This window comes from Caretta caretta, chromosome 9, assembly GCF_965140235.1.
Source record: "Caretta caretta isolate rCarCar2 chromosome 9, rCarCar1.hap1, whole genome shotgun sequence".
Classification (NCBI taxonomy): Eukaryota; Metazoa; Chordata; order Testudines; family Cheloniidae; genus Caretta; species Caretta caretta.
The window spans coordinates 92,208,000-92,233,280 of NC_134214.1; the positions used below are offsets into that span (position 1 = coordinate 92,208,000).

At 39.9% G+C, this 25,281-nt stretch overlaps 1 protein-coding gene across 3 annotated transcripts in view; it reads right to left on the reverse strand.

Moving 5' to 3' along the window:
- MTM1 (myotubularin 1) overlaps positions 1–25,281 on the reverse strand; it is a 76,785-nt gene that overhangs the window by 41,816 nt on the left and 9,688 nt on the right. For 2 of the 3 annotated variants that reach the window (XM_048864994.2, XM_048864992.2), the window contains exons 2-6: positions 10,218–10,289; positions 8,693–8,765; positions 6,722–6,816; positions 5,361–5,471; positions 4,078–4,179 (exon numbers count right to left, since the gene is read on the reverse strand). In XM_048864994.2, coding sequence (XP_048720951.1) covers positions 4,078–4,179; positions 5,361–5,471; positions 6,722–6,816; positions 8,693–8,765; positions 10,218–10,280 — 444 coding nt within the window. In that variant the 5' untranslated portion in view covers positions 10,281–10,289. Of the gene's footprint in view, positions 1–4,077; positions 4,180–5,360; positions 5,472–6,721; positions 6,817–8,692; positions 8,766–10,217; positions 10,290–16,135; positions 16,753–25,281 lie in introns of those variants that run through there. The other variant, XM_075132556.1, reaches the window with a different exon arrangement.

Genomic DNA, 25,281 nt, shown 5'->3' on the forward strand with positions numbered 1-25,281 from the left:
GGCCTAATAACATCAGGCACACTATCAGAGGCTCGTTCACCTGCACATCTACCAATGTGATATATGCCATCATGTGCCAGCAATGCCCCTCTGCCATGTACATTGGCCAAACTGGACAGTCTCTACGTAAAAGAATAAATGGACACAAATCAGACGTCAAGAATTAGAACATTCAAAAACCAGTCTGAGAACACTTCAGTCTCTTTGGTCACTCGATTACAGACCTAAAAGTGGCAATCCTTCAACAAAAAAACTTCAAAAACAGACTCCAATGAGAGACTGCTGAATTGGAATTAATTTGCAAACTGGATACAATTAACTTAGGCTTGAATAAAGACTGGGAGTGGATGGGTCATTACACAAAGCAAAACTATTTCCCCATGTTTATTCCCCACCCCCACTGTTCCTCAGACGTTCTTAACTGCTGGAAATGGCCCACCTTGATTATCACTACAAAAGTTTCCCTCCCCCCCCCAGCTCTGCTGTTAATAATAGCTCACCTTACCTGATCACTCTTGTTAGTGTGTGTGGTAACACCCATTGTTTCATGTTCTCTGTGTATATAAATCTCCCCACTGTATTTTCCACTGAATGCATCTGATGAAGTGAGCTGTAGCCCATGAAAGCTTATGCTCAAATAAATGTGTGTTAGTCTCTACGGTGCCACAAGTTCTCCTGTTCTTTTTGCTGATACAGACTAACACGGCTGCTACTCTAACATCTGATTTTTTTAGACTCCCAAGATATGCAGCAGAGCATTTAGAAGTTATAAAACATAAGCAATACATTTTAAGATTTTTCTTAAAAACAAAGTTTTTTTTGATAAGTTGATTATAAAAGCTATTCAGCAACAGCTTTTAAAGTACATCTATGAAGAGATGATGCTTAGCAGAGTTTAGCCAAACATACTCTTTGTTATTCAGGTTCAACAGCTTGCTTTAACTGTCACCTATAAAATTGTATCACATGACAAATAAAAGTGAAAACAGCCAGTTTGTTAACATTATTACTGTACTTCAAGAATATCCATGGCAACAGACTGATGACAAATGTACGGCACTTGCTTAAAAAACAGCAGCTCAAAAACATCTGCAATGGATGGCTATGCCTATGGCTAGCCTTGGGACATTAAAATAAAACTGAGCTACAAAACACAACTATGTACACAACAAACACCCTAAAAGTCCCAAATGACCAACATAGTAATAAGCTAAATATTTAGTTCTAAAAATTGCTAATACGTTTAATGATAATTTTCATTTTCAAAGTAAAAATTGATTTACTTGCTATAGTTGAGCACATTATTTAAATCCAAGAAGCAAAAGGGAGCTGCATTCCCTGCTCTGTTTTGCAGGTTACTGAAGTAGCCAATCACAACTGTGGAAGCGCAGAATCCCAGGTATAAAACTTTTCACTTTTAAAAAAATGTATCACATTTTAAAATTTTTTAAATAGTGTTCCAAGAAAACAGGTAGTAAACAATTACTGATCACATTCTGATTCATATTTGATACACTGACTTTTCCATATAATTCTCTTAAATTTTTCTTTTTTCCCTAAGAGAATTAAAGCAGATGACATTTATTTGGATTTGACAGCTAAAAGAGTGAATTTTTAGTTAACCATCTCAGAAGACAAACATGTTGGGAAACAAATGGTTCAGAAGGCTGAAATGGTTTCAATAACACCTCCATAATGTCTTTTACAAAGCACCATACCAGGAAGCAATGCACAAGGTCCTAAATTAGCCAACAATGATTCTTATCTGAAACAGTGTGTGTGCAAAAAAAGCACACACATGGAGGGCTAGGGGTTCTTTAAAGACTGGTCACTACTGTGAGATTGGACTGTAGATGCCCTGGACTCAGTAGGAAAGACATTTAATGTTTTATCAGTCACATGAAGAGGGGCTCTTTAAATTATGGGCTTGTGTATGTGTGGTGAATTTTTACTACACTCATCAAGAAGGCTAGTCAGGAGTTTATAGAGTGGACGAGACTCTGGACACTATGGAGGACTAAACCTGAACTTAGAAGATAACAAATTTACACAGGATGCAGCAATTCATTCTATACCATTCACTTGTAGTCACTTTCACATAATCCGGCGTACCCTGAGAGCCAATGTTAGGCTCTGACTGCGAATATATATTAAATGTAATCCTTTATCATTCTTTGCAACAAGGTTTATTAAGGGCATTACCAATATTGTTTGTGCTATCCTATTTCCTTTTTTAGTTTGTGTTTGTGCTGCATGTTTTATTCCTTGCAAATAAGCAGTGCTAATGTTTGCTACAGTTACTGTGATTACATTATATTTGAAGGTTGCCTGGATACACTAATAAAAATGAATCCATGCTATTCTGACCCAGTTGTGGGACCTGCATGAAAGGGGTCCTTAGAATCTCTTAAAATATCAAGCTGTGTCACCTGGGACAACATCAAGCATACACAGTACCAAGGCACCTGGAAGAGGCATAAGTAAAATATTTTAAAGTTGGAAATATTTTTACAAGGAGATTAGGTGTAAGTATATGACAGACTGGTGTGCCACTTCTAAACAGCAACTAGCAGCTGCAAATATTCTGAACATTTGTTTTTGAAACTGGAAAATTCTCTCTAACTGTAGAGTAATTTACAACATTAATTCCCACTTCTTACCCACTGAGTAATTAAGCACTGTGGGGAAAGTCTCTGGGGCAGAATTAATCACAGGACACTGTGAGTGTCAACTCTGATTTATGGCCCCATCTACACCACAAAAATAACCATGTTTAAATATGGTTGTGGACAAACCATGTTGTATGTTTAGGCATGGTTATTTTTGTAGTGTAGACATGGCCTAAGCAGGATAGTAACTAAGCAACTGATTCAGAACACAGGCCCTGGCAAGAAGGCTTTACAAGTAAAGCATTTAGAATTACCATTTGTCTCAGAAATTTTATTTTCTTGCAAAATGTGCACTCATTTACCTGTAACTTGTAAGTTTCAAAGGCTGGTTGTGCTTTACATTTTATTAGAGCACTAAAGATTGTTAACCAATGAGGAAACAGAGCAGGTGAGCTGAATTTTAAGCAAAAAGTTGGTATAATTATACCAATGGATGCATCATGCATATATTATATATATTTGCTTATGAAATATGAGAGCAACTTTTCTAAGCTTAAACCTGCAGTGGCATTTATCTGAAACATTTCCCAAGCCAAAGTTATACAATCTTTGTCCCTCACAGGGTTTGTTTTTGTCTTTTGCATAATACAAAATTTCATTCACTCAAATATTTTATTCCAAAATGCCTAAGAGGAGTCCACATTATTGAGTACTTGCCCACAAATTTCAGTTTTATTCCATGACACCATATTTTCAGCGATACCAAGGAACCCTGGTGAAAGTATTCCCTCTCCTATAGGCATAGACCCAAAAATCCGGATTTGTTAGCTTCACTGTCAATGAACTTCTTCCATAAGATTTTTATCTGCAATAAATCTGTGCAAATTCAGTACAGTATTAACTTCTAATTATATTATTCACTAATAATTGCCAATAAAATATGGGCTGGCTCACTACCTCTACTTGTCCTAAATGTCAATTGCCAGGAGACTCACTTTGATTGCTTCGGAGACTGCCGAACAATTCAATGTTTGGAGAGGGGGAAGTAGCGGTGGGGGAAATCAAACAGCTTAAGTAGCATTATATTAACATGACCAGGAAAGACGTAACTTATGTTTTCTGATGGGCAATGATAACAACTGTATGGGTCACAGGGGATTTGGAAGATACAAGTATACGTATTTAATAATAGTAGATATACTTGGATGTTTTTAAATGGCAAAGATCTTAAGATAAATGAATTTCAGGGAATACAGTTCTTCTGTATAGATTAGACATGGGGTGGCGATTCTTTTTGTAAGTAATCGTGCAAGGGACTGGACTAGAAGACCTCTTGAGGTCCCTTCCAGTCCTACGATTCTATGCATCTACGGTGCCTGTCACCAGGTACAGTAATTAATTGAGAACGGTGAGGAAACAATTCTGCATTTAAAAAAAGGGATTAAAGAGTACAATAGTGCTAACTTACCAAATTATGTGACTGTGGAAAAGCATGTTTTGTAAGGATTTCAAATATATCTCTTCTGCTGTGACCTTCTTGTTTCAGTGCAAACCGTAGATTTCTCATATCCTAAAATGAGGACAATTACCTTTTAAAAAATAAGCAAAGTAGTACAGTATCTTTACTTTATTTATAAGTATTGTATTGTATGATGATGATTTAGAATGTACTCAATGTATCAAAAACAAATATGAATGTTCATTTTAAGATCTCTCCTACTTCATGGTGTAAAAAAAAAAAAAGGGTACTTTATTTTAAGGCATAAAGAATTTAACAACTTCACATACAATATTTGGTTGGAATAAAGAGTTTTACCTTACTGTGCAACACTGGTGCTCCTCCTCTTTGGCTTAAAACGGTCAGAAGCAATATTATTTGATTCATTAACAAGTCTCATGGGCTACTGAATGTTTGTGGATGATGAGTTATTCTATGTTTACAACATGAGTACTTTGCCAACAAGCTGTCTAGACTACACTGTACTCAGACATTTCCTCTTGATTAACTTTAAAATTAAGAAATTTGCATGTTACTGTTGAGAACAGAGTCTATGGCTTACATATTCCATTCAAGAGTTATATAAAGGACTCTTTATATAAAGAGATAAAGGATTATCAAAAAGGAATTCCTCTCATAACCATATTTTCTGTGGCAATATACACAGCCACAAATCTTGTGAGACTTAAGAAAACAGATGTATTGTTTTACAAGTATGCCTGCACCTTTGGGTTAAGGTCCTTTTTTTGGCAATGAAACCTAATACAACTATTTGACCCTTCCTATAAGACAATGGGTGGGTCTTTTAAGAAGTCTATAAGATAATAAGATATAAGATAATAAGATTAATGACCAGTAGGGTCCATAAAATAAGGAACTATAGATGCATGAATTATGGCCTTATTTCATAAAAGTGATTAAAATCCCACTGATGCGCCCTAAAACTGCGTATTACAATACAAGATCATTGGTCTACTACTACCAAATGCTATCTTTCTCCCTGCATTTGGTGACAACAGCAGTTACACATTATAATTATTTTCCTAGATAGTTCTGAAAAGCTATTTCTTTAGATTTAGCGGTAGGATGGGGCGGGGGGTGAGCACATTTTGGATAAAAGTAAATTTACCCTATGTATTCCAAATTGCTGGATGAACAAAATACTTTGTTTTCTAATTTCTGCAAAAGATGTATGCAATGAAAAATTGACATCCATGAATTCTCTCTTTTTAATGAATTGTTGCAAGTCTTACTTTACAAGTAATATCTAGTCCATAGGAATTTTCTCCTCTACTTGAAGCTCCTCCCATTTTCTCAATCCTTGCAATTACACCCAGAGGAACATCCAATATCACAACTGGATCCTGGAAAGAAAGGATAAAATATAAAAATAAATACAGTATTACTGCCATTAAGCTTCATACAAAACTTCTTTAAAATCACAAGATATGTAATCTATTATAGTCATAAAAATACACATAGCAGGTGTCATGTATTCTGTAAATGAGTTTGTTTCTTGCTTTAACTTTGCAATGCAGACTCAAAACTGACCTGGTGATAAGTTCTTTTCCTCCCAATGTACGTTGAAAAATTGTGAAGTCACTCTATATCCCTGCCTATCTGATTTTTTTTCAAGAACTGCCAATTTGTGTCTAGTTTCACTCAAGATATTGATGAAAAGAGGAAAAATCATAGAAGACACCTTGTAGTGACACTACATTAGCTCTGACTGTGTAATTGTAGGTAGAACAGAAATCAGTGAACTGAGAAGTTATCCAGAGGTGCTACAGTTCTAGTAAGGCTATTGGTTTGGATCTGTCTGACAAATAGATTCATTCTCAAAAGTGTTAACAATATTCATACAATTAAGAAAAAATATAGCTTTAAAGTAAGTTGAGCTGGTTTGTAATTTTCTGTTAATGTTTGAAACGATAAATGACTGCACAGATATCTGAGAAAAGTAATGAATAGTTTTCATCTTTCAAAGGCAACACCACAATCTTGCCTGCATTCATTTGTAAGAGTACAAACTAAGCTAAGACAATGAAACCTGAAAAATTATATACTAACTTTTTTAAACTAAGCAGTAAAATTAAAACCATATTGATTATTAAAAACCTAATATTTCTGCTACTATCTTAACTGAACATCACCTTCCTTTTGCTAACAATGCAAATCTTCTCTGTGACAGCTCTATTTTTCTTCACATGAACTCCGCTGCAGGAATAAATTACTCTTGTATTGGCAACGTAAAACTATTGTCACAGCAATGAACTTTAGCACTGAAGAGGAAAATTGCCCACTCTTGTTGTATCTAAATATTGCCAACTTTTTGCATCCAAGTAATAAAAACTGTCTGAGATCACAATGATCTCAGTTCAAGGGTTCTAAAACCTTGAGTCTGATCACAACAGAGCAGCCCATGATTTAGTTTTATTCGGTTTTGTACTCATAATTTCTTGAGCAGCCATTGCTATCCCCCCAGCAGTGCTGTTCTACGGGCAGAGATTCATAGATTTCAAGGCTAGAAGGGACCAAAACAACAACTGCATCTCATTACTGATCTTCAGTTATGCAGATTTGCATTGTGCAAATGTTTACACACACTACTCACTATTTCCACACTTCTTAAGTATAGTCTGTAGTTCGTAACATACAGTCTTCCTTTAACAGCACCATTAAATGGACAAACGTAGATAACTTCCTTGTCTGTAAAGGAAACACAGCATTTACCTTTAAAATATTATGAAAAAAGCATAATTTAGGAGTTAAAGACAACACTAATAAGAGCAATAAAAAGGATGACTGTACTCATAATAAAAATTTTATTAAGAGAAGGACCCACATGAGGGGAAAACTTTGACATGTTAATTAATAGACATTTAGGAAAAAAAGTTGAATGTTTCAGGTTCTACAACCGCCCCGAGTCGGTTGATTTCCGACTACATCTGTATCTTCCTCTTTCTCACTGCTGTGCGAAAGAACTACACAAACATGAGGCAGCGACTGGGATTTAAAATTCCTTTTGTAGCTGCTGGACTGTTCCTTTAAGATTCCACAGTGAAAACATTCTTAATGTTGATATTGTTTCATCTTTTGATGCTCTGCAATAAGTTCTCTTGTGTCAAGGTACACAGTTCTATTTGTAAGGTGTGTCGGGGCTCATCATTAACAGTTCACACTGGGGAGAACTACTCAATTTCACTTTGACCAGAACTAAAGAACAGTTCATAGGGCAGCCTATAATGCAAATACTGGAGCCCTGGAGGCACCGTAAATACATCAGTACCACTATGACCAATTAGTGAGGGCATTTACAATGCAAGGAAATACTACTACATATATAAATAACTGCTCTTAAGATCTATCATAAGCTTTGTGAAGAAATCTTATAGCAGTTATTATTACTGCTCTCATTAAACAGAGATTTCATTGTGCAGTATATCCATTTTTTCTCCCCACTTATTCCCCTGGCCCACTTTCCCCACGCACTCACTCTGTAGTACCCTAACAACATAAGGAAAATCCAGGAAGCCATTCCTGCTCCCCCTGATATACGCTGCCTCCAATCCCTCCATCACTTGCTCTATTAAAAATCTAGAAAATTCCCATTAGAAAAATATTTAAAACCAGTTAAGGTTTTCATAAGTGCGATATCTCTCCAAAACAAACCATTAGATACAAAGAATATGTCTACACAGCAACCAGACACCCACAGCTGGCCCATGCTAGCCAACATGGGATTGTGGGGCTTGTGCTGTGGGACTATTAAATTTCTGTGTAGACTTCCAGGCTTAGGCTGGAGCACAGGCTCAGGGACCCGGAAGTGTAAGGGTGTAAGGGTGAAGTGTAAGGGTCCCAGAGCCTGGGCTCCATCCTGAGCCCAAAAGTCTACATAGCAATTAAACAGCCCTGCAGCTCGAGCCCCACAAGCCCAAGTCAGCTAGCAAGGCAGCTATGGGTATATAGTTGCTGTGTAGATATACCCAAAGGAATGTCAAGCTAAAGGACTCCTTTTAATCGGACCCTAACACCCACACAGCACATTTCCACTGAGGGTGGTAGACTCCACACCTTCACAAGGATCAGCCTTCTGTCTCCAACACATAAGGAAACACTGCATACAGACTTCCTCACACTGTAATGCAAAAACCTTCCTTACAATATCATATATCCCAAACATAACAGGGCAACACTTAGCACACAAGTCAACGCTGACACATGCTTATGTTGCTGAAGTTGTAGTTAAAGTTGCACATTATTGTGTGAGGGAAAGTGATGTGTTGTGTGCAGCATATAAAAAGGGAATGTGGGAGTCCTGTCATTAAAAATATGCTGTATGGGCAGTAAGTTACAACTAAAAGGCGTCCCTTACCTTGGCATTCTCTTGCATTTAAGGGTTTGCATTGGGTGGATGTCACACTTCAACAACCCTGAATGTTTTTTTAAAATAAAATGTTTATGGGAGTTCAGTAAAAGTTACCCCACTACAAATTCACAACAGTACAGAGATAAAACTACATACAGATGGCCTACTAATCCTTCAATATGCACTAGGTTAGATCATTCAATGATAATTTTTTACCTGTGACTCTAGTTTCTCCTGGTAGACGAGGTATTTCCTCATTTTGTTCCCATTTAGTTCCATCTTTTGGGGTCTAAAGAGAAAGGGTGGTATAAAAACAAATTCATACTTGATGCAACTTCTTCAAATCTTATAGATATAAACTGTTTTAAAACATGAAATATCCAGTACATGAAGGAATAGGAACTTCAGTACAGGAACTGACATAGCAAAGCAAAGCAAAAAGGAACCCCTAAAATAATAATTCAACTCTGTGCTTTATGTTATTTGCTAAAGAAATATTCAAAAATAATTTCTGTATTTAACTGGAATAAAATGTCTATATCTCAATGTCTCTAAAGGTTTTGTAGATTCCAATTCTCTGGAATAAGAGTTATTCATCATAGTTGCTTAGTTCAAGAGTTTAAAAATCTGTCCCACTTTTCAAATAGTTATACAAGCAAAATGTTCACCTCACTATTAGATATACGTTGCACATTTGGTGCTTATGTCTTTTTATAAAGATTTTAAGAAAACAGTGAGTGACAAGGCTGTAGTTCAGCATAAGTATTTGTGCAGAAGGTAGTGAGAAATATTTTTAAACAGCAAGTAAACAAACTTCTATTATACTACTTAAGTGCAAGGATACACAGTCCACCAAGTAATGCAGAAGCAGCATCTATTTGCCTCAGAATAAATCAAGCTAAAATAAATCAAATAAAAATACTCCCCCTCCCAATACATGTGACGAAAGAGTGGAGTTTAGTAGAGAGTACTATCTTTAGGTAATTATATTTTATCTCAAAGTGGCCCAGCTACCAGATATGGCTAGATCAGTGGTTCCCAAACTTGTTCCGCCGCTTGTTCAGGGAAAGCCCCTGGTGGGCCGGGCCAGTTTGTTTACCTGTCGTGTCTGCAAGTTTGGCCGATCGCGGCTCTCAGTTGCCACAGTTCGCTGCTCCAGGCCAATGGGAGCTGCTGGAAGCGGTGCGAGGGACGTACTGGCCGCCGCTTCCAGCAGCTCCCATTGGCCTGGAGCAGCGAACTGCGGCCACTGGGAGCCGCGTTCGGCTGAACCTGTGGACATGGCAGGTAAACAGACTGGCCGGGCCCGCCAGGGGCTTTCCCTGCACAAGCAGCGGAACAAGTCTGGGAACCACTGAGCTAGATACAACTTGTTAATTAATTGTGTGATAGAATTTTTCTAAAGACAAAAAGAGCTGAATAGTAACAAAATTTCAACATTCAGCAATACTACAAAAAGTGCACAGCAATTTGCAAATTGAAACAGGATTGACTTTCGGGCGCTATAAAAACCTGGAATAAGAAATTTCTTTGTTTGCACAGGTTGATGCTTCAATCTTACAGTTCATTGTTGTTTCAAGTTGCATTTGAACTTTGGAAATAGAAATAATTTATATTTAAGTTATGCAATAAATATTCAGTTTTATGTTCAAGAACCTGAAAGCTAGTGACCCCTTGGATACTTGACTTAAAAAGTGAAAAAAATACATAGCCACAATAATACAAAAGAAGCTACACTCACCCTTTTAATTGACGAACTCTCCAAGGAGTTTGAATTATATTTAGGTGTTGATGATGAGGCCATATTGGGGAGCTGATGAGAAAGCAGATATTGGAGACTTCAGCTAGACTGCATATATTATACAGAAGTCAGATGTAAGAACAGGAGAGAACGGGCTTTGAACATTTGCAAAAGAAAGTATTAGAAATTTTAGATATATAGATTTATTCTAAAATGCCTTGCAATCTAATGCTCATTCAAATCAATCACAATATTTTAAAGCCTCCAAATATAATGAAATAATAATATACTAGGTTTTTGATTTTTTTTAATTCCTTCACCCAGCCATAGGTAGCCTACCCCTAGTTTATATTATGAACTTTCATTTAGGAATACAGGGAACAAAATTAAATTAACTGGCATTTATCACACAGACCTTAAAATTTAAGCTGAGTAAATTTATAAGAAGTGTTTCAGAAAGATTGAGAGATCAGAGGAGGAAAAACAGAAGGAATTCCCCAGTATTTTTATGGTCAGAAAACACAATCCAAACTTCCTAAAATTGAAATGTCCGTGAAGCCATCAGCAGGGGGAGTTTGTTGTCTTTTTCTTAATCAGAGGAGCCTTGATCATTTAAATAAAGAGGCTGCCTTTTTTTTTTTTTTAATTCAAGTTTAAAAAGCTGGTTTTGATTAAAGACAAAAGTGCGCCATTTCAGGATTTACTCTATAAAGCAAGCTTCAGTTTATTTTTTCTGATTTTGCAGACGGGGAACCTGTCTGCTTTAACCTCAGATGGGCAAAGGTGCAAGTCTATTTTCTAGTAACATATTTTTCTTCTACCGGTGACACCCTTCCCTAAGATTAACTACTAACTGAAAGCAGTCTTTTGAAAGGTTTTGGTTTTATTACCTAAAAGCCACAAGAATGCTCTTATTACAGCCTTAATCAACAATGATAAACACACAGTGGCTTTTTTCCTACAGACTTTTGAAAAGATCCCTTTTGTCACTTGGTTTAATCTACCTCTGCTTCTGCACAATAGCATGTTCCCATTGATGCTGCAGCAGTGTGAAGCAGGCAGAAGTGATACCAGCAGTTTAGAATTGTGACACCCTTCTGGTTTTGAAATTGCGGTGACTGTACAGGAAAAGCACTCCAGTGCAGGAGGAGCATGAGGGTAAAATAGAACTGTGAACTTCACTGGCTTGTCTTGTGAATGAGAGCAGGCAAATATAGGAATCCTAATATTCAATTTATTTACAAGTCTATTTAAATTATTTTATGCTGCCATGATTTATGGCTTAGCAAAAATATAGTGGAAAGTATAAAAACACTCCTTCAGAACACAAGTAGTAGAAATCCAATAATATTCCAAATGAAAACATGAGGGAAAAAGAACCTTGTGATTCAGCATGCTAAACAGCTTGTTTAACGCTATCATATCGAGGCATCACTACCTTCCTAGATCTCTTTCTGTTTCAACTTTCTCCAAAAGTTGCTTTGGTTGTGACCCAAAAATGATTCTGGATTTTTATTCAGTTTAAACATTTAGCCAGTTGAGCTCAAGAACCACCTTATCTTTGGACTCATGAAACTGAGAAACTATTTTGTTTGAAAACTTACAATTTGAAACATAGCAAGTGCTGAGGGAGTTCAAATGCCTTTGCCATGTTTCATAGGAAGATATGTTTTAGAACAGTACACTCAACGTAAGTGTGGTATATCTATTTGTGCCACCTTCAGGATGAACTGTTCCTAGTACTCAGCAGACAATACCTCAGAAATCACAGCTGTATTATATTAATAATAGAAAAGGCAACTAGGAGTGAGAGAAGATAGTTTGGAACTAGCAAATTTTCAGAAAAATTTTCATAGTATAAAAAAATATTGAACACAAGTTTGCAATCTTTTCTAAATAATAATGCTGTCACTTGTGTATATTTGAACACTCAACATTCAAATGGCTGAAACTATTTTCTTTAAACTAAAACTGGCTTTTAGCTGATATGTTTTGTACTTATTCTTCATTCAAATTTATTTTTATTAAAAGAAGAAAGACTGTCCATTAAGCCATTTCGCATACAGATGTTCACAAAGATACCTGAGCATTAACTGAAATCCCCCTTAAAAAAGATATTCAGTTATAAGTTTATTTTTTAAAAGGTGAGGGAAGTTAAATACAACATTAAGACTGAGGGTTTAGTTACAAAAATCATGTAATTCAGAGCTCAGAGGCCTTATTTCTTCTCAGGAAGAATAATAATATGCATTTATTTAGCATCTTATATTGGAAATTATACAAATGTAAGTTAAGTCTTATAGCACTCATATGAGGTAAGTAGGCATCTAGTACAGAAAATGAGTGCATGAAGGCACAGAATGGGCAAGTGACTCGTCCAAGATCACAGCAAATTAGTGGTGGAACTGCAACAGAATGAAGGAATCCTAAACCCCCTAATTTCCTTGTCTGGCCACTGGACAACACTTCCTCCTATATTACAGGCACACTGAGTTGATTGGGGCTGTGTGTAGCTGTACAAGAGTATGTCTACACTACAAAATTAGGTCGAATTCATAGAAGTCGATTTTTTAGAAAGCGATTTTATACAGTCGACTGTGTGTGTCCCCACACTAATGTACTAAGCGCATTAAGTCAGCAGAGTGCATCCACAATAGCGAGGCTAGCATCGACTTTTAGAGTGTTGCACTGTGGGTAGCTATCCCACAGTTCCCGCAGTCTCTGCCGCCCACTGGAATTCTAGGTTAAGCTCCCAATGCCTGATGAGGCAAAAACATTGTCGTAGGTGGTTTTGGGTACATGTCGTTAGCCGTTCCTCCCTCCGTGAAAGCAACGGCAGACAATCGTTTCATGCCTTTTTTCCATGCGGGCACCATACTGCTTTCAGCAGACGGTGCAGTAGGACTGCTAACCATCATCGTCATCCACCGCTTCCGCTGCCACTCTGCTCTCCTGATGCTATGAATCCACCTCACAGGTCCTCTATATGACCGTCGTCATCCACCACTTCCGCTGGCACTCTGCTCTCCTGGTGGTCTCACAGGGCCACTTCCGCTGCAACTTCTGCTCGGCTGCTCTTGTCTCGCCATACCACAGCAAGCTTGCAGCCCACTCAGCTGTCGTCCTGGCAGCAGAAGATGCAGTAGGTCTGCAAAACTGGCCATCCAACCACCACTTCCCCTGCAACTCTGCTCTCCTGCAGACGCCATACTACGGCAAGCATGGAGACCGCTCAGATCACCGCGGTAGTTATCAGCATTGTAAACACCTCGCGCATTATCATGAAGTATATGAAGAACCAGAACCTGCAAAAGCAGGTAAAGAGGCAATGGCAGCACGGTGACAAGAGTGATGAGGACATGGACACAGATTTCTCTAAAAGCACGGGTCCCGGCAATTTGGCCATCCTGGTGGAAATGGGGCAGGCTCATGCCATGGAACGCCGATTCTGGCCTGTGAAACAAGCAAAGATTGGTGGGACCGCATAGTGTTGTGGGTCTGGGAAGATTCCCAATGGCTGCGAAACTTTCGCATGCGTAAGGGCACTTTCATGGAACTTTGTGACTTGCTTTCCCCTGCCCTGAAGCACAAGAATACCAAGATGAGAGCAGCCCTCACAGTTCACAAGCGAGTGGCGATAGCCCTTTGGAAGCTTGCAATGCTAGACAGCTACCGGTCAGTCGGGAATCAATTTGGAGTGGGCAAATTTACTCTGGGGGCTGCTGTGATGCAAGTAGCCAACGCAATCACTGAGCTGCTGCTATCAAGGGTAGTGACTCTGGGAAATGTGCAGGTCATAGTGCATGGCTTTGCTGCAGTGGGATTCCCTAACTGTGGTGGGGCCATAGACAGAACACATATCCCTATCTTAGGGCTGGACGACCAAGGAAGCCAGTACATAAACCGAAAGGGGTACTTTTCAATGGTGTTGCAAGCACTGGTGGATCACAAGGGACGTTGCACCAACATCAATGTGGGATGGCCAGGAAAGGTACATGACGCTTGCATCTTCAGGAACTCTGGTCTGTATGAACAGCTGCAGCAAGGGACTTACTTTCCCGACCAGAAAATAACCATTGGGGATGTTGAAATGCCTATAGTTACCCTTGGGGACCCAGGCTACCCCTTAATGCCATGGCTCATGAAGCCACACACAGGCACCCTGGACAGTAGTCAGGAGCTGTTCAACTATAGGCTGAGCAAGTGCAGAATGGTGGTAGAATGTGTATTTGGACGTTTAAAAGCGCACTGGCGCAGTTTACTGACTCAGTTAGACCTCAGTGAAACCAATATTCCCATTGTTATTACTGCTTGCTGTGTGCTCCACAATATCTGAGAGAGTAAGGGGGAGATGTTTATGGCGGGGTGGGAAGTTGAGGCAAATCGCCTGGCCTTTGATTATGTGCAGCCAGAACCTGGGCGGTTAGAAGAGCTCAGCAGGGCGTGGTGCGCATCAGAGAAGCTTTGAAAACCAGTTTCATGACTGACCAGGCTACGGTGTGACGGTTCTGTTTGTTTCTCCTTGATGAAAACCCACCGCCTTGGTTCACTCTACTTCCCTGTAAGCCAACCGCCCTCCTCTCCCGCCTTTGATCGCTGCTTGCCGAAGCAATAAAGTCATTGTTGTTTCAAATTCATGCATTCTTTATTAATTCGTCACACAAATAGGGGAATAACTGCCAAGGTAACCCGGGAGGAAGGAAGCACCAGGTGGGGTGTGGGAGGAGGGAAGGACAAGGCCACACTGCACTTCAAAACTTACTGAATGCCAGCCTTCTGTTGCTTGGGCAGTCCTCTGGGATGGAGTGGTTGGGGGCTCAGAGCGCCTCCCCACCCCTACCCCGCGTTCTTGGGCATCTGGGTGAGGAGGCTATGGAACTTGGGGAGGAGGGCGGTTGGTTACACAGAGGCTGCCATGGTGGCCCGTGCCTTTCCCGCACCTCAACCATACATCGGAGCCTATCACTTTGATCCTCCAGTAACCTCAGCACTGCATCCTGCCTCTCTCATCATGCTGCCACTACCTTTCCTCTTGATCCCACTACCTCTCCTGTTGCTCTCGTTTCCTGTCCTCGCGTTCATTTTGTGCTTTCCTGGACTCTACTATTGTCTGCCTCCACGCATTCTGCTGGGCTCTTTCAGTTTGGGTGGACTGCATGAGCTCAGAGAACATTTCATTGCGAGTGCGTTTTTTTCACCTTCTTATCTGCGCTAGCCTCTGGGATGGAGATGCTAGTGGCAGCGTTGAAACATTTGCAGCTGCGGGAGGAAAAAAAAAGGGAGAGTAAAATTGAAAAAGACACATTGGCTATTTAAAAGGAGGGGCTGATGTTTTGGGGTTAACGTGCAGCACAAACCCAACTAACCCCCCCCACACAAACCCAATTCTCTGGGATGATCACTTCACCCCTCTCCCCACCATGTGGCTAACAGCGGGAATGCTTTATTTTCAGCCACAGGCAAACAGCCCAGCAGGAAAGACAACCTCTGAATGTCCCCTTAATAAAATTCCCCTATTTCAACCAAGTGACCATGAATGATATCCTCAGGAGAGTGATAACACAGAGAGATAAAGATCGGATGTTGAATGCCAGCAAAAACTGGGACCACACGCTGCCATGCTTTCTTATGCAATGATTCCAGACTACGTGCTACTAGCCTGCCGTGGTAAAGTGTTCTACCATGGAGGATGCAATAAGGCTGCCCTCCCCAGAAACCTTTTGCAAAAGCTTTGGGAGTACCTCCATGAGAGCTTCATTGAGGTGTCCTGGAGGATTTTTGCTCCATCCCCAGACACGTTAACAGACTTTTCCAGTAGCTGTACTGGCTGCGAATGCATTCCAAGTCTTCAGGGCAAATTAATCATTAAACATGCTTGCTTTTAAACAGTGTATTATATTTACAAAAGGTACACTCACCAGAGGTGCCTTCTCCGCCTTCAAGGTCCGGGAGCCCGGGTTGGGAGGGTATTGGCTTCAGGGTGATAAACAGTTCCTGGCTGTCAGGGAGAACGGTTTCTCTGCTTGCCTGGTGTGCGCTAGCATCTTCCTCATCCCCAAAATCCTTATCCCTGTTGCGCGAGACTCCCTTGCAGGAGTCCACGTACAGGTGTGGGGTAGTTGTAGGGGCACCCCCTAGAATTGCATGCAGCTCATCATAGAAACTCTGACCTCGAGCGGGTGTTTGATTCTTTGGTAGGCTTGCCTCAGCTCCTTAAGTTTCACGCAGCACTGCTGCAGGTCCCTGTGATAGCCTCTGTCCTTCATGCCCTTGGAGATTTTTTCAAATATTTTGGCATTTCGTCTTTTCGAACGGAGTTCTGACAGCACGGATTGTCTTCTCATATAGCGACCAGACCTAGTACCTCCCGCTCGGTCCATGCTGGAGCTCTTTTGCCATTTTGGGACTGCATGGTCACCTGTGCTGATGAGCTCTGCATAGTGACCTCTGCTGATGAGCTTGCCACTCTGGCCAAACAGGAAATGAAATTCAAAAGTCTACAGTGCTTTTCCTGTGTACCTGGCTGGCGCATCTGAGTTGGAAGTGCTGTCCAGAGCGGTCACAATGGAGCACTCTGGGATAGCTCCCAGAGGCCAATACTGTCGAATTGCGTCCACGCTAACCCAAATTCGACCCAGCGATGTCGATTTCAGCGCTAATTCCCTCGTCGGGGAGGAGTACAGAAATAGATTTTAAGAGCCCATTAAGTCGACAAAAATGGCTCCGCTGTGTGGATGGGTGCAGGGTTAAATCGATCTAACACTGTTAAATTCTACCTAAACTTGTAGTGTAGACCAGGGCCAAGATGAATTGCACAGCTAAAACCCTGTTATCGAATTCACAGGACAGGCCTTATAATTTTAGTCCCATTACTTTCTTTGTATTCATGCAGAGATTCACTGAATGGAGAAAAGTCTGCTAAATACTTGCTAATTTATGGTTATAAAACCTTGATACACAGCAGTACAAAAAAACCCAAACTGCTTTCATCCCATCAGGCCACCTGAAAAACTCAAGTTTTCTAGCACACCTTGTGATGCAGCAAAAAAGGATGTTTGCTACACAAAGAAGAACATACGCCACAAATACTTTTAGGAAATCTATTTGTCAATACTTCATAAGCCTTGTTTTTCTAGATATTTCAGTGATGATCTCAGTAATGATAGGAACAAAATCATTTGCTGACTTCCATCTATTCCAAAAGATATAAAGAAGTGAAACATGCTCATATATAGTTACAGAACAATAGTCAAATAATTCAGTTTCATTTCCAATTGCCAGAAATGGCAAAAACTGAATTTCTTCAAAGCTATTAATATCAGATAAGATCTTACCAAACTAAGAGTAGTTCTTCATTTCCCCTACTTTATATGTAAACTATAGTCAAGTAACTTAAACTTTGTGTGAGACTTTATGAAGAAATAAAGCAGTGAACAAAATTCTAAATTAAGATCCACTTGAACAGATCAAGTTCTCATTTACAGTACCTGCCAATTCAAGAAGTACCCGATACTGTTTTTTCTTCAGACTGGAATAGCTAACTGATTTTCAGAAAAGGTTTTTAAATCTCATATTAAACATTTCCCTTTAAAACATTGATTTCTTTTCTTCTGTGGAACAGATTAGAAGAGTTGTTTCTGGCAAACTGCCAAAGTGAGATTGCTGAGGAGTCCAAAGGCATACTCCATCATAGTCCTAAAATAGTTTCAACTTTCCAATTATTATGCAGCAACAGCAGTTGCTCCATAAGAAGAAATTTGCAAGTGAACCAGTTTTGACACCTCCCCCCGGCCCAAATCCCTCAAACACACTGCACAACGCAAACCCATGAAAAAAATATAAGACTCAAAGTTGGTAGGTTAGATCTTGGGCAGACACAGAATTTTTCTGCAAAAAAATTGAAATGAATCATACAAAGAACTGCTGTATTAGGATACCCTAAATACATAGTGTGTTAAATAGTTGGAACATTCTCCCCCTGGCCACTGTGCAGCGAGAGAAAAAATAAGATACAAAGTGTACTTTTACTTAACTTACTTGAGATCTAGCAACCAGAATTAAAATATAGTTGTTTAAAGTCTTATTACAAGTGTTATTAAAACACAATATAGTAACATTGCCAGAGAACGATGGCTCATATGACCTCAAAAAATGATTCGGACCCAAGCTTTCACTAAAAACCAAAAAACTATACTTATACTAGCTCTGTCTAAGGTTGGGGCCGCACCAAGCTCCCTCAGAGCTTGAAAGGGGTAGACACTAAAGGCCAGGCACCTAAAGATGCAGGCTAGGCACCCAGTGGAATTTTCAAAATCACGTAGGCTCCGAACCCCCCACTGATTTCAATAGGAGTTTGGTACCATGGGATTTTCAAAACACCTAGAGGTACCTAACTGCATCTTTAGGACTTAAATACCTCTAAAAATCTGGTCCTAAGCCTTGAGAGTAGCTTGTCAAGCCCATCAAAACTCATGGATTGGGTGTGACTATTGAGGCTCCTTGTGGGGTTTCTTTCCTCCCGCAAATTGCAGGAGGTCCACAAGAGAGGGCAAAAACCTCAACTTCCCTTCAATCCTCTCATTTTGTCACCCTCCCTAAAGAACCTGGGAGATCTGCCTTCTGCTCTCTCCTTCACTCTTTTCCTGAACACCTCATCACCCCCTTATAAAGTCTGGCAGCTCCCCTCAAGAATTTGCAATCCTCACTAGGACTCTTAAAAGGTTTGGAAACCACCACCAACTCTGTTATTAGGATCGAATGCCCAGTGAGCCAAATTTGGGTCAGTGGAGTCCTGACAAGAGTGATTTGGCTCTTTTGGGGTCCAGGAACCAATTAAAGATCATTTGACACAGATGAGTCTTCTAAGGCCTATATATGAGAATTACACTGTTTAACTGAAATCTGTATTTAAATCAATATTGTTATAGTTGTGAAAACCCTTATGTGGACACATTTAAAGTCACTTTATACCCAACATATCAATTTAACTTTATTCAAATTACACTGAGGCATGCATACTTACTACAAATGTTCGGTAATTAGTGTAAGTTATGGATAACATAGCATTTGCTCCTTTACAGATACTTATTCTTAAGCCACCATCATTGAACAGAAAAACAATTGCTTTTAAACGGTCATACCACCTTAACAGCAGTTATATTACCATGAAGCACTTCATACAAGATGCTTCTTTGCTACTTAATTGCTACTGATTCCTAAATCTAGTAAGGAATTACTAGATTTAGTTTCAGAATATGCAAATAGGATAAATGAATGAAATCTTATTTAGTAATATATATACTTAATATATCTCTAAAAGTAGGAATACACCAACATGACAGTTGAAGATGAAACAATAATTTGGTGTGGAGAGAAACATTTTCTTTTTGAATACTAAAAGGAAAAGTATTCGATTTTTGTAGATTTTTTCGGCAGTGATTATGTTCACCTGGAGAGATTTTTACAAGGATGTGAAATTACTAGGGCTGTCGATTAATCGCAGTTAACTCATGCGATTAACTCAAAAAAAATTAATCATGATTAATCACAGTTTTAATCGCACTATTAAAAACAGAATATTAATTGAAATTTATTAAATATTTTGGAAGTTTTTCTACATTTTCAAGTATTTGATTTCAATTACAACACAGAATACAAAGTGTACAGCGCTCACTTTATATTTATTTTTATTACTATTTTTTGTTTATCAGTGTTACAGTGCAAATATTTGTATTTTTCAATTCACCTCATACAAGTACTGGAATGCAAACTCTTTATCATGAAAATACAACTTACAATGTAGATTTTTTTTTATTACATAATTGCACTAAAAACAAAACAATGTAAAACTTTAGCGCCTACAAGTCCACTCAGTCCTACTTGTTGTTCAGGCAATCACTTAGAGAAACAGACTTGTTTAAATTTATGGAAGATAATGCTGCCTGCTTCTTGATTACGTCACCTGAAAGTGAGAACAGGTATTCACATGGCACTTTTGTAGTTGGCATTACAAGGTATTTACGTGCCAGATATGCTAAACATTTGTATGTCCCTTCATGCTTTCGCCACCACTCCAGAGGACAAATTTCAATGCTGATGACGCTTGTTGAAAAAATAATGCGTTAATTAAATTTGTGACTGAACTCCTTGGGGGGAGAACTGCATGTCTCCTGTTCTGTTTTACCCGCCTTCTGCCATATATTTCATGTTATAGCAGTCTCGGATGATGACCCAGCACATGTTCATTTTAAGAACACTTTCACTGCAGATCTGACAAAACACAAGAAGGTACCAATGTGAGATTTCTAAAAATAGCTACAGCACCGGCATGTAAATACCTTGTGACGCTGGCTACAACAGTGCATGCAAATGCCTGTTCTCACTTTCAGGTGACATGGTAAACAAGAAGCAGGCAGCATTATTTCCTGTAAATGTAAACAAACTTGTTTCTCTGAGCAATTGGCTGAACAAGTAGTAGGACTGAGTGGACTTGTAGGCTCTAAAGTTTTACATTGTTTTATTTTTGAATGCAGGGGTTTTTTGTACATAATTCTACATTTGTAAGTTCATCTTTCATGATAAAGAGATTGTAGTACAGTACTTGTAATGGGGGAATTGAAAAATACTACACCTCTACCCCAGTATAACGTGGTCCTTGGGAGACAAAAATTCTTACCACGTTATATCGAACTTGCTTTGGCCCCCCCGCTCCTTATCCCCTGACTACCCCCTCCAGAGAGCCCCGTCCCTAATCACCCCCCAGGACCCAACCCCCTACCCAACCTCCCTGCTCCCTGTCCCCTGACTGCCATGACCCCTATCCACCCCCCTACCCCCTGATAGGCACTCACCAGCAGCGGTTGGAAGTGGAGCAACTTGGCCCCAGGCCGCTCCACTCCACCAGCTCCCAGCCGCAGAGCTCCACTTCCCGCCGCCGGTGAGTGCAGGGTGGTTGGGGAAAGGACACCCCCCGCACCCACTGGCGGCGGGAAGTGGAGCGCCGCAGCTGGGAGCTGACGGAGTGGAGCAGGCTGGGGCCGGGCTGCTCTGCTTCCACCACTGCCGGTGAGTGCGGGGGGGCGGGGGGGAAGAGAATCCCTTCCCCTATGCCTCCTCTCCCGAGCGACACGGCTGGGGCTGGGGGTGAGGGAAGCAGAGCGGGCTGCTCCCGGCCCCCTGCTAATCACCCGGGCCACTCTGGGCCTGCAGGGCCCCCAAAAGTGCCCCCCTACAGCTCCTGCCTCCCAGACTCTGGGGAGGGAGAGGCTTGCTTTACTGCTTTGTATGAGAACCCATGTTATATCGGGTCACGTTATATTGGGGTAGAGGTGTATTTCTTTTGTTTTTTACAGTGCAAATATTTGTAATAAAAATAAATATAAAGTGAGCACTGTACACTTTGTATTCTGCCTTGAAGTTTAAATTAATATATTTGAAAATGTAGAAAACACCCAAAAATATTTAAATAAATGGTATTCTATTATTAACACTGTGATTAATCATGCAATTAATCACGATTAATATTTTTGATCACACAATTAACAGCAATTAATTTTTTTAATCACTTGAGAGCCCTAGAAATTACACTAATCTATCAGACATCAAAGACGTATTTCCAGAAGCTTCTGGTACAGTGGTAACATGAGGAAAGGATGACATTATGGCTCATCCCAAGTGACATAGGAAACTACAGTGAAGTCAATTATATGCATAGAAATAAATACTAGGGATGACTAAACAAGATGGGGAACATTTACTTAAACCAGGATTACTTTTAGTGATAAGGAGAAAAAAGAGAAACAGTCTGATAGTTTATCTTATCACAATGTGAAAAGGAGCACTTGTGGCACCTTAGAGACTAACCAATTTATCTGAGCATAAGCTTTTGTGAGCTACAGCTCACTTCATTGGATGCATTCAGTGGAAAATACAGTGAGGAGATTTATATACATCACTCTCCTTACAGTGTGTATGATAACACCCATTTTTTCATGTTCTGTGTGTATATAAATCTCCTCACTGTATTTTCCACTGCATACATCCGATGAAGTGAGCTGTAGCTCACGAAAGCTTACGCTCAAATAAATTGGTTACTCTCTAAGGTGCCACAAATACTCCTTTTTTTTTGCAAATACAGACTAACACGGCTGCTACTCTGAAACTTATCACAATGTCTACAACATGACTCCATCAGTGACAATGCATGAGGATACCAAATATTTGCACTCCATGCTGCCCAAAATCATGCTTTGTGTAAAAAAAAGTTAATATCTGAAGACCCATCAAATTTCTAGTATGAAAAACATATGAATTGTCTGCTTATATTTTCAGAAAACAACTGAAAGTGTTCCATCAGAGATGAAGGCATGTAACATCAGACTAACACAATACTCAAGAAAGAGATATTTCCCATGTTATTAAGTTATTTAAGATTTGCAATGGATCTGCAGCTTTGCCTATATAAATAAAGATGATGGTACTGAAAACAATATTTCCATGTTTGCACATGATTTTAAATGAAAAAGCATAGCAAACAATGAGGAACACAGAGTAGTGCAGATATATACAAGTATTGAAGCAAAGAATATAAAAAGGAAAATATAAGTGGAAGAACAGTTGCACATAAGAAGATGTTAACGTTACTATAACAAATAATAGTCTGTACAACCTATATAACAACTTGCAGATGCAATGAGAAAAGGATGCTGTCCTGTCTCCAATAATAAAATATAAAGCACAAAAAACAAAGTCAGTGTCTCTTGGCAGAGTTGGATTTTTTGTATACAATACTAGTCTCCACAACTGTGCAAAAGACATACAGATATAAACGTGTAGGACAGAGCAGAAATCTAGGGAGATCGCTCTCACATGGAAGAATTCGGTTAAAGTTAAGCTAAGAAGAGAGTGAGTGCTTATTAACAAAAGATAAAAGCAAAAAATCTGAAGTCAGGACTAGAAAGCAGAATACAAAACTGAATAAATAAATCAGGATAAGCAGAAATAATCTTATTCATGATCTTAAAATGATCAATGAAATCCACAAGTTTCCCTCAACACAGAGGGGATATGGTCAACCATACCAGATTAAGAGAGCAATAAGGTAGATGAATTTCAAAAGTCACAAAAAGTTTAAAGGAAGCTGCAGAAAAATAAGCAGAGTATGAAAACACGTAGAAGAGTTCCAACATCCTCGTACTATAGTATAGGATGAAGTATCAAAATATTTTAAAAGTGCCAATAGAAGGTTTGAGTCATTCTGTTTATGCATATTTCAAAAGAAAATAATGGCTCTCATAAGAGGTTGAACTGTCAAGGCAGATTGTATCTGCAAATTAAACACTGAGAGAAGTAAAGATAATGATGTTAAAAGCAATACACTCGAAGTTGTGATATTCAGCTTCAAGAAATTTCAAGATTTTCAAATTTAAATGCCAATAATACAACAGTCATCAAGAACTATAGAGACAATTAAGGCACTGTAAGTATACTGGTACACACTCACTGCTGCAGGCCACCAGCCCTTACCTGTTAGCATTCTTTTTCAGATGAAAAAGAAGAATTCCTATCATCATAAGCAAAACGAGCAAACCTGAAAGCACAGTGCTTCAACAATGTATTTTAAACAGGAGAGGAAATATTAAGCCAATTGCCAAAAGTGCATAATAAATCTGAAAAAGAAAAGGAGTACTTGTGGCACCTTAGAGACTAACAAATTTATTTGAGCATAAGCTTTGGTGAGCTACAGCTCACTTCATCCTGTAGCTCACGAAAGCTTATGCTCAAATAAATTTGTTAGGCTCTAAGGTGCCACAAGTACTCCTTCTCTTTTTGCGAATACAGACTAACTCGGCTGCTACTCTGAAACCTGTCATAATAAATCTAAGATTCTCTTCTGTCACAGTTCAATGGGAAGTTAGAACTGTGACCTCTACCCGGTCTCTCTGTGGGCACCCTTTCTAAGGCCTTGTCTACACTACAGGGAAGTGTCAATCTAAGCTTTGCAATTTGAGCTCCGTGAATAGCATAACTCCAGTCAATGCAGCTTAGATCTACTTACCACGGGGTCCACACTACGCGATGTCGATGGGAGAAGCTCTCCCGACGCCTCCCCTTACTCTTCTCAATCCGGTGGAGTACAGGAGTCCACGGGAGAGCGATCTGTGGTCGCTTTAGCAGGTCTTCTCCAGACCCGCTAAATTGACCACTGATGCATCGACCGCTGCATGTCAATAGCCCGGTAAGTGTAGACAAGCCCTAAGTGTCAGACCTCTACCCGCACTTTAGACTGGATCACCAGGTTACCACACCCCCATTCCAATGGTACTGCCATTGTTATGAGTGCCTTAGACTCCTATTGCAGCCATCCTCTAGTGCACTCAAGTGACAAATTTTGTAACCTTCACCTCTCTCCATGTGGAGGCCCTCAATTCTACCACTCACAGACCAGCTCCTGGAGTGGCAGCTCCCCCCATTTCCAACTGTGTTAACACAACAGACCCAACTGTATTTGGCATCTGTAAGAAATGAGTCTCTGGAAGCCTGCAACCTATGGTTGAGTAAAGTGACTATAAAACAACTTATTCAAAACAAATGTATCATCTATTTACGCTAAAGTACATACCAAGCCAAGAGAAAGATTAAAACAACAGTCTATACACATCTGGTCCCAACTAATCTCGATCCTTTCCTTGCAAGTTTTGCACTTTTCTTGCTCTTAGCCAAGATACCCCCATTTCTGTGCTTCTTCCTCTTACGTCTAGGATTACCAACCCTCCCAGATTGGCCAGGAATCTACTGAAATCGGCCTCAATCTCCCGGTGACTATTAAAAGCAATCCGGGACATTTTAATAGCCAAAAGTCCGGTCAGCGGCACAGCAGCACTAAGGCAGGCTCCCTACCTACCCTGGCTCCGCTTAACTCCCAGAATGGGCCAGCATGTCCAGCTCCTAGGCGCAGAGGCGGCCAGGGGGTCTCCACGTGCTGCCCCGCACCCTGCCCTGAGTGCCGACACTGCGGCCAATGGGTGCTGCAGGGGTGGTATCTGCAGGCAGTGGCAGTGTGCAG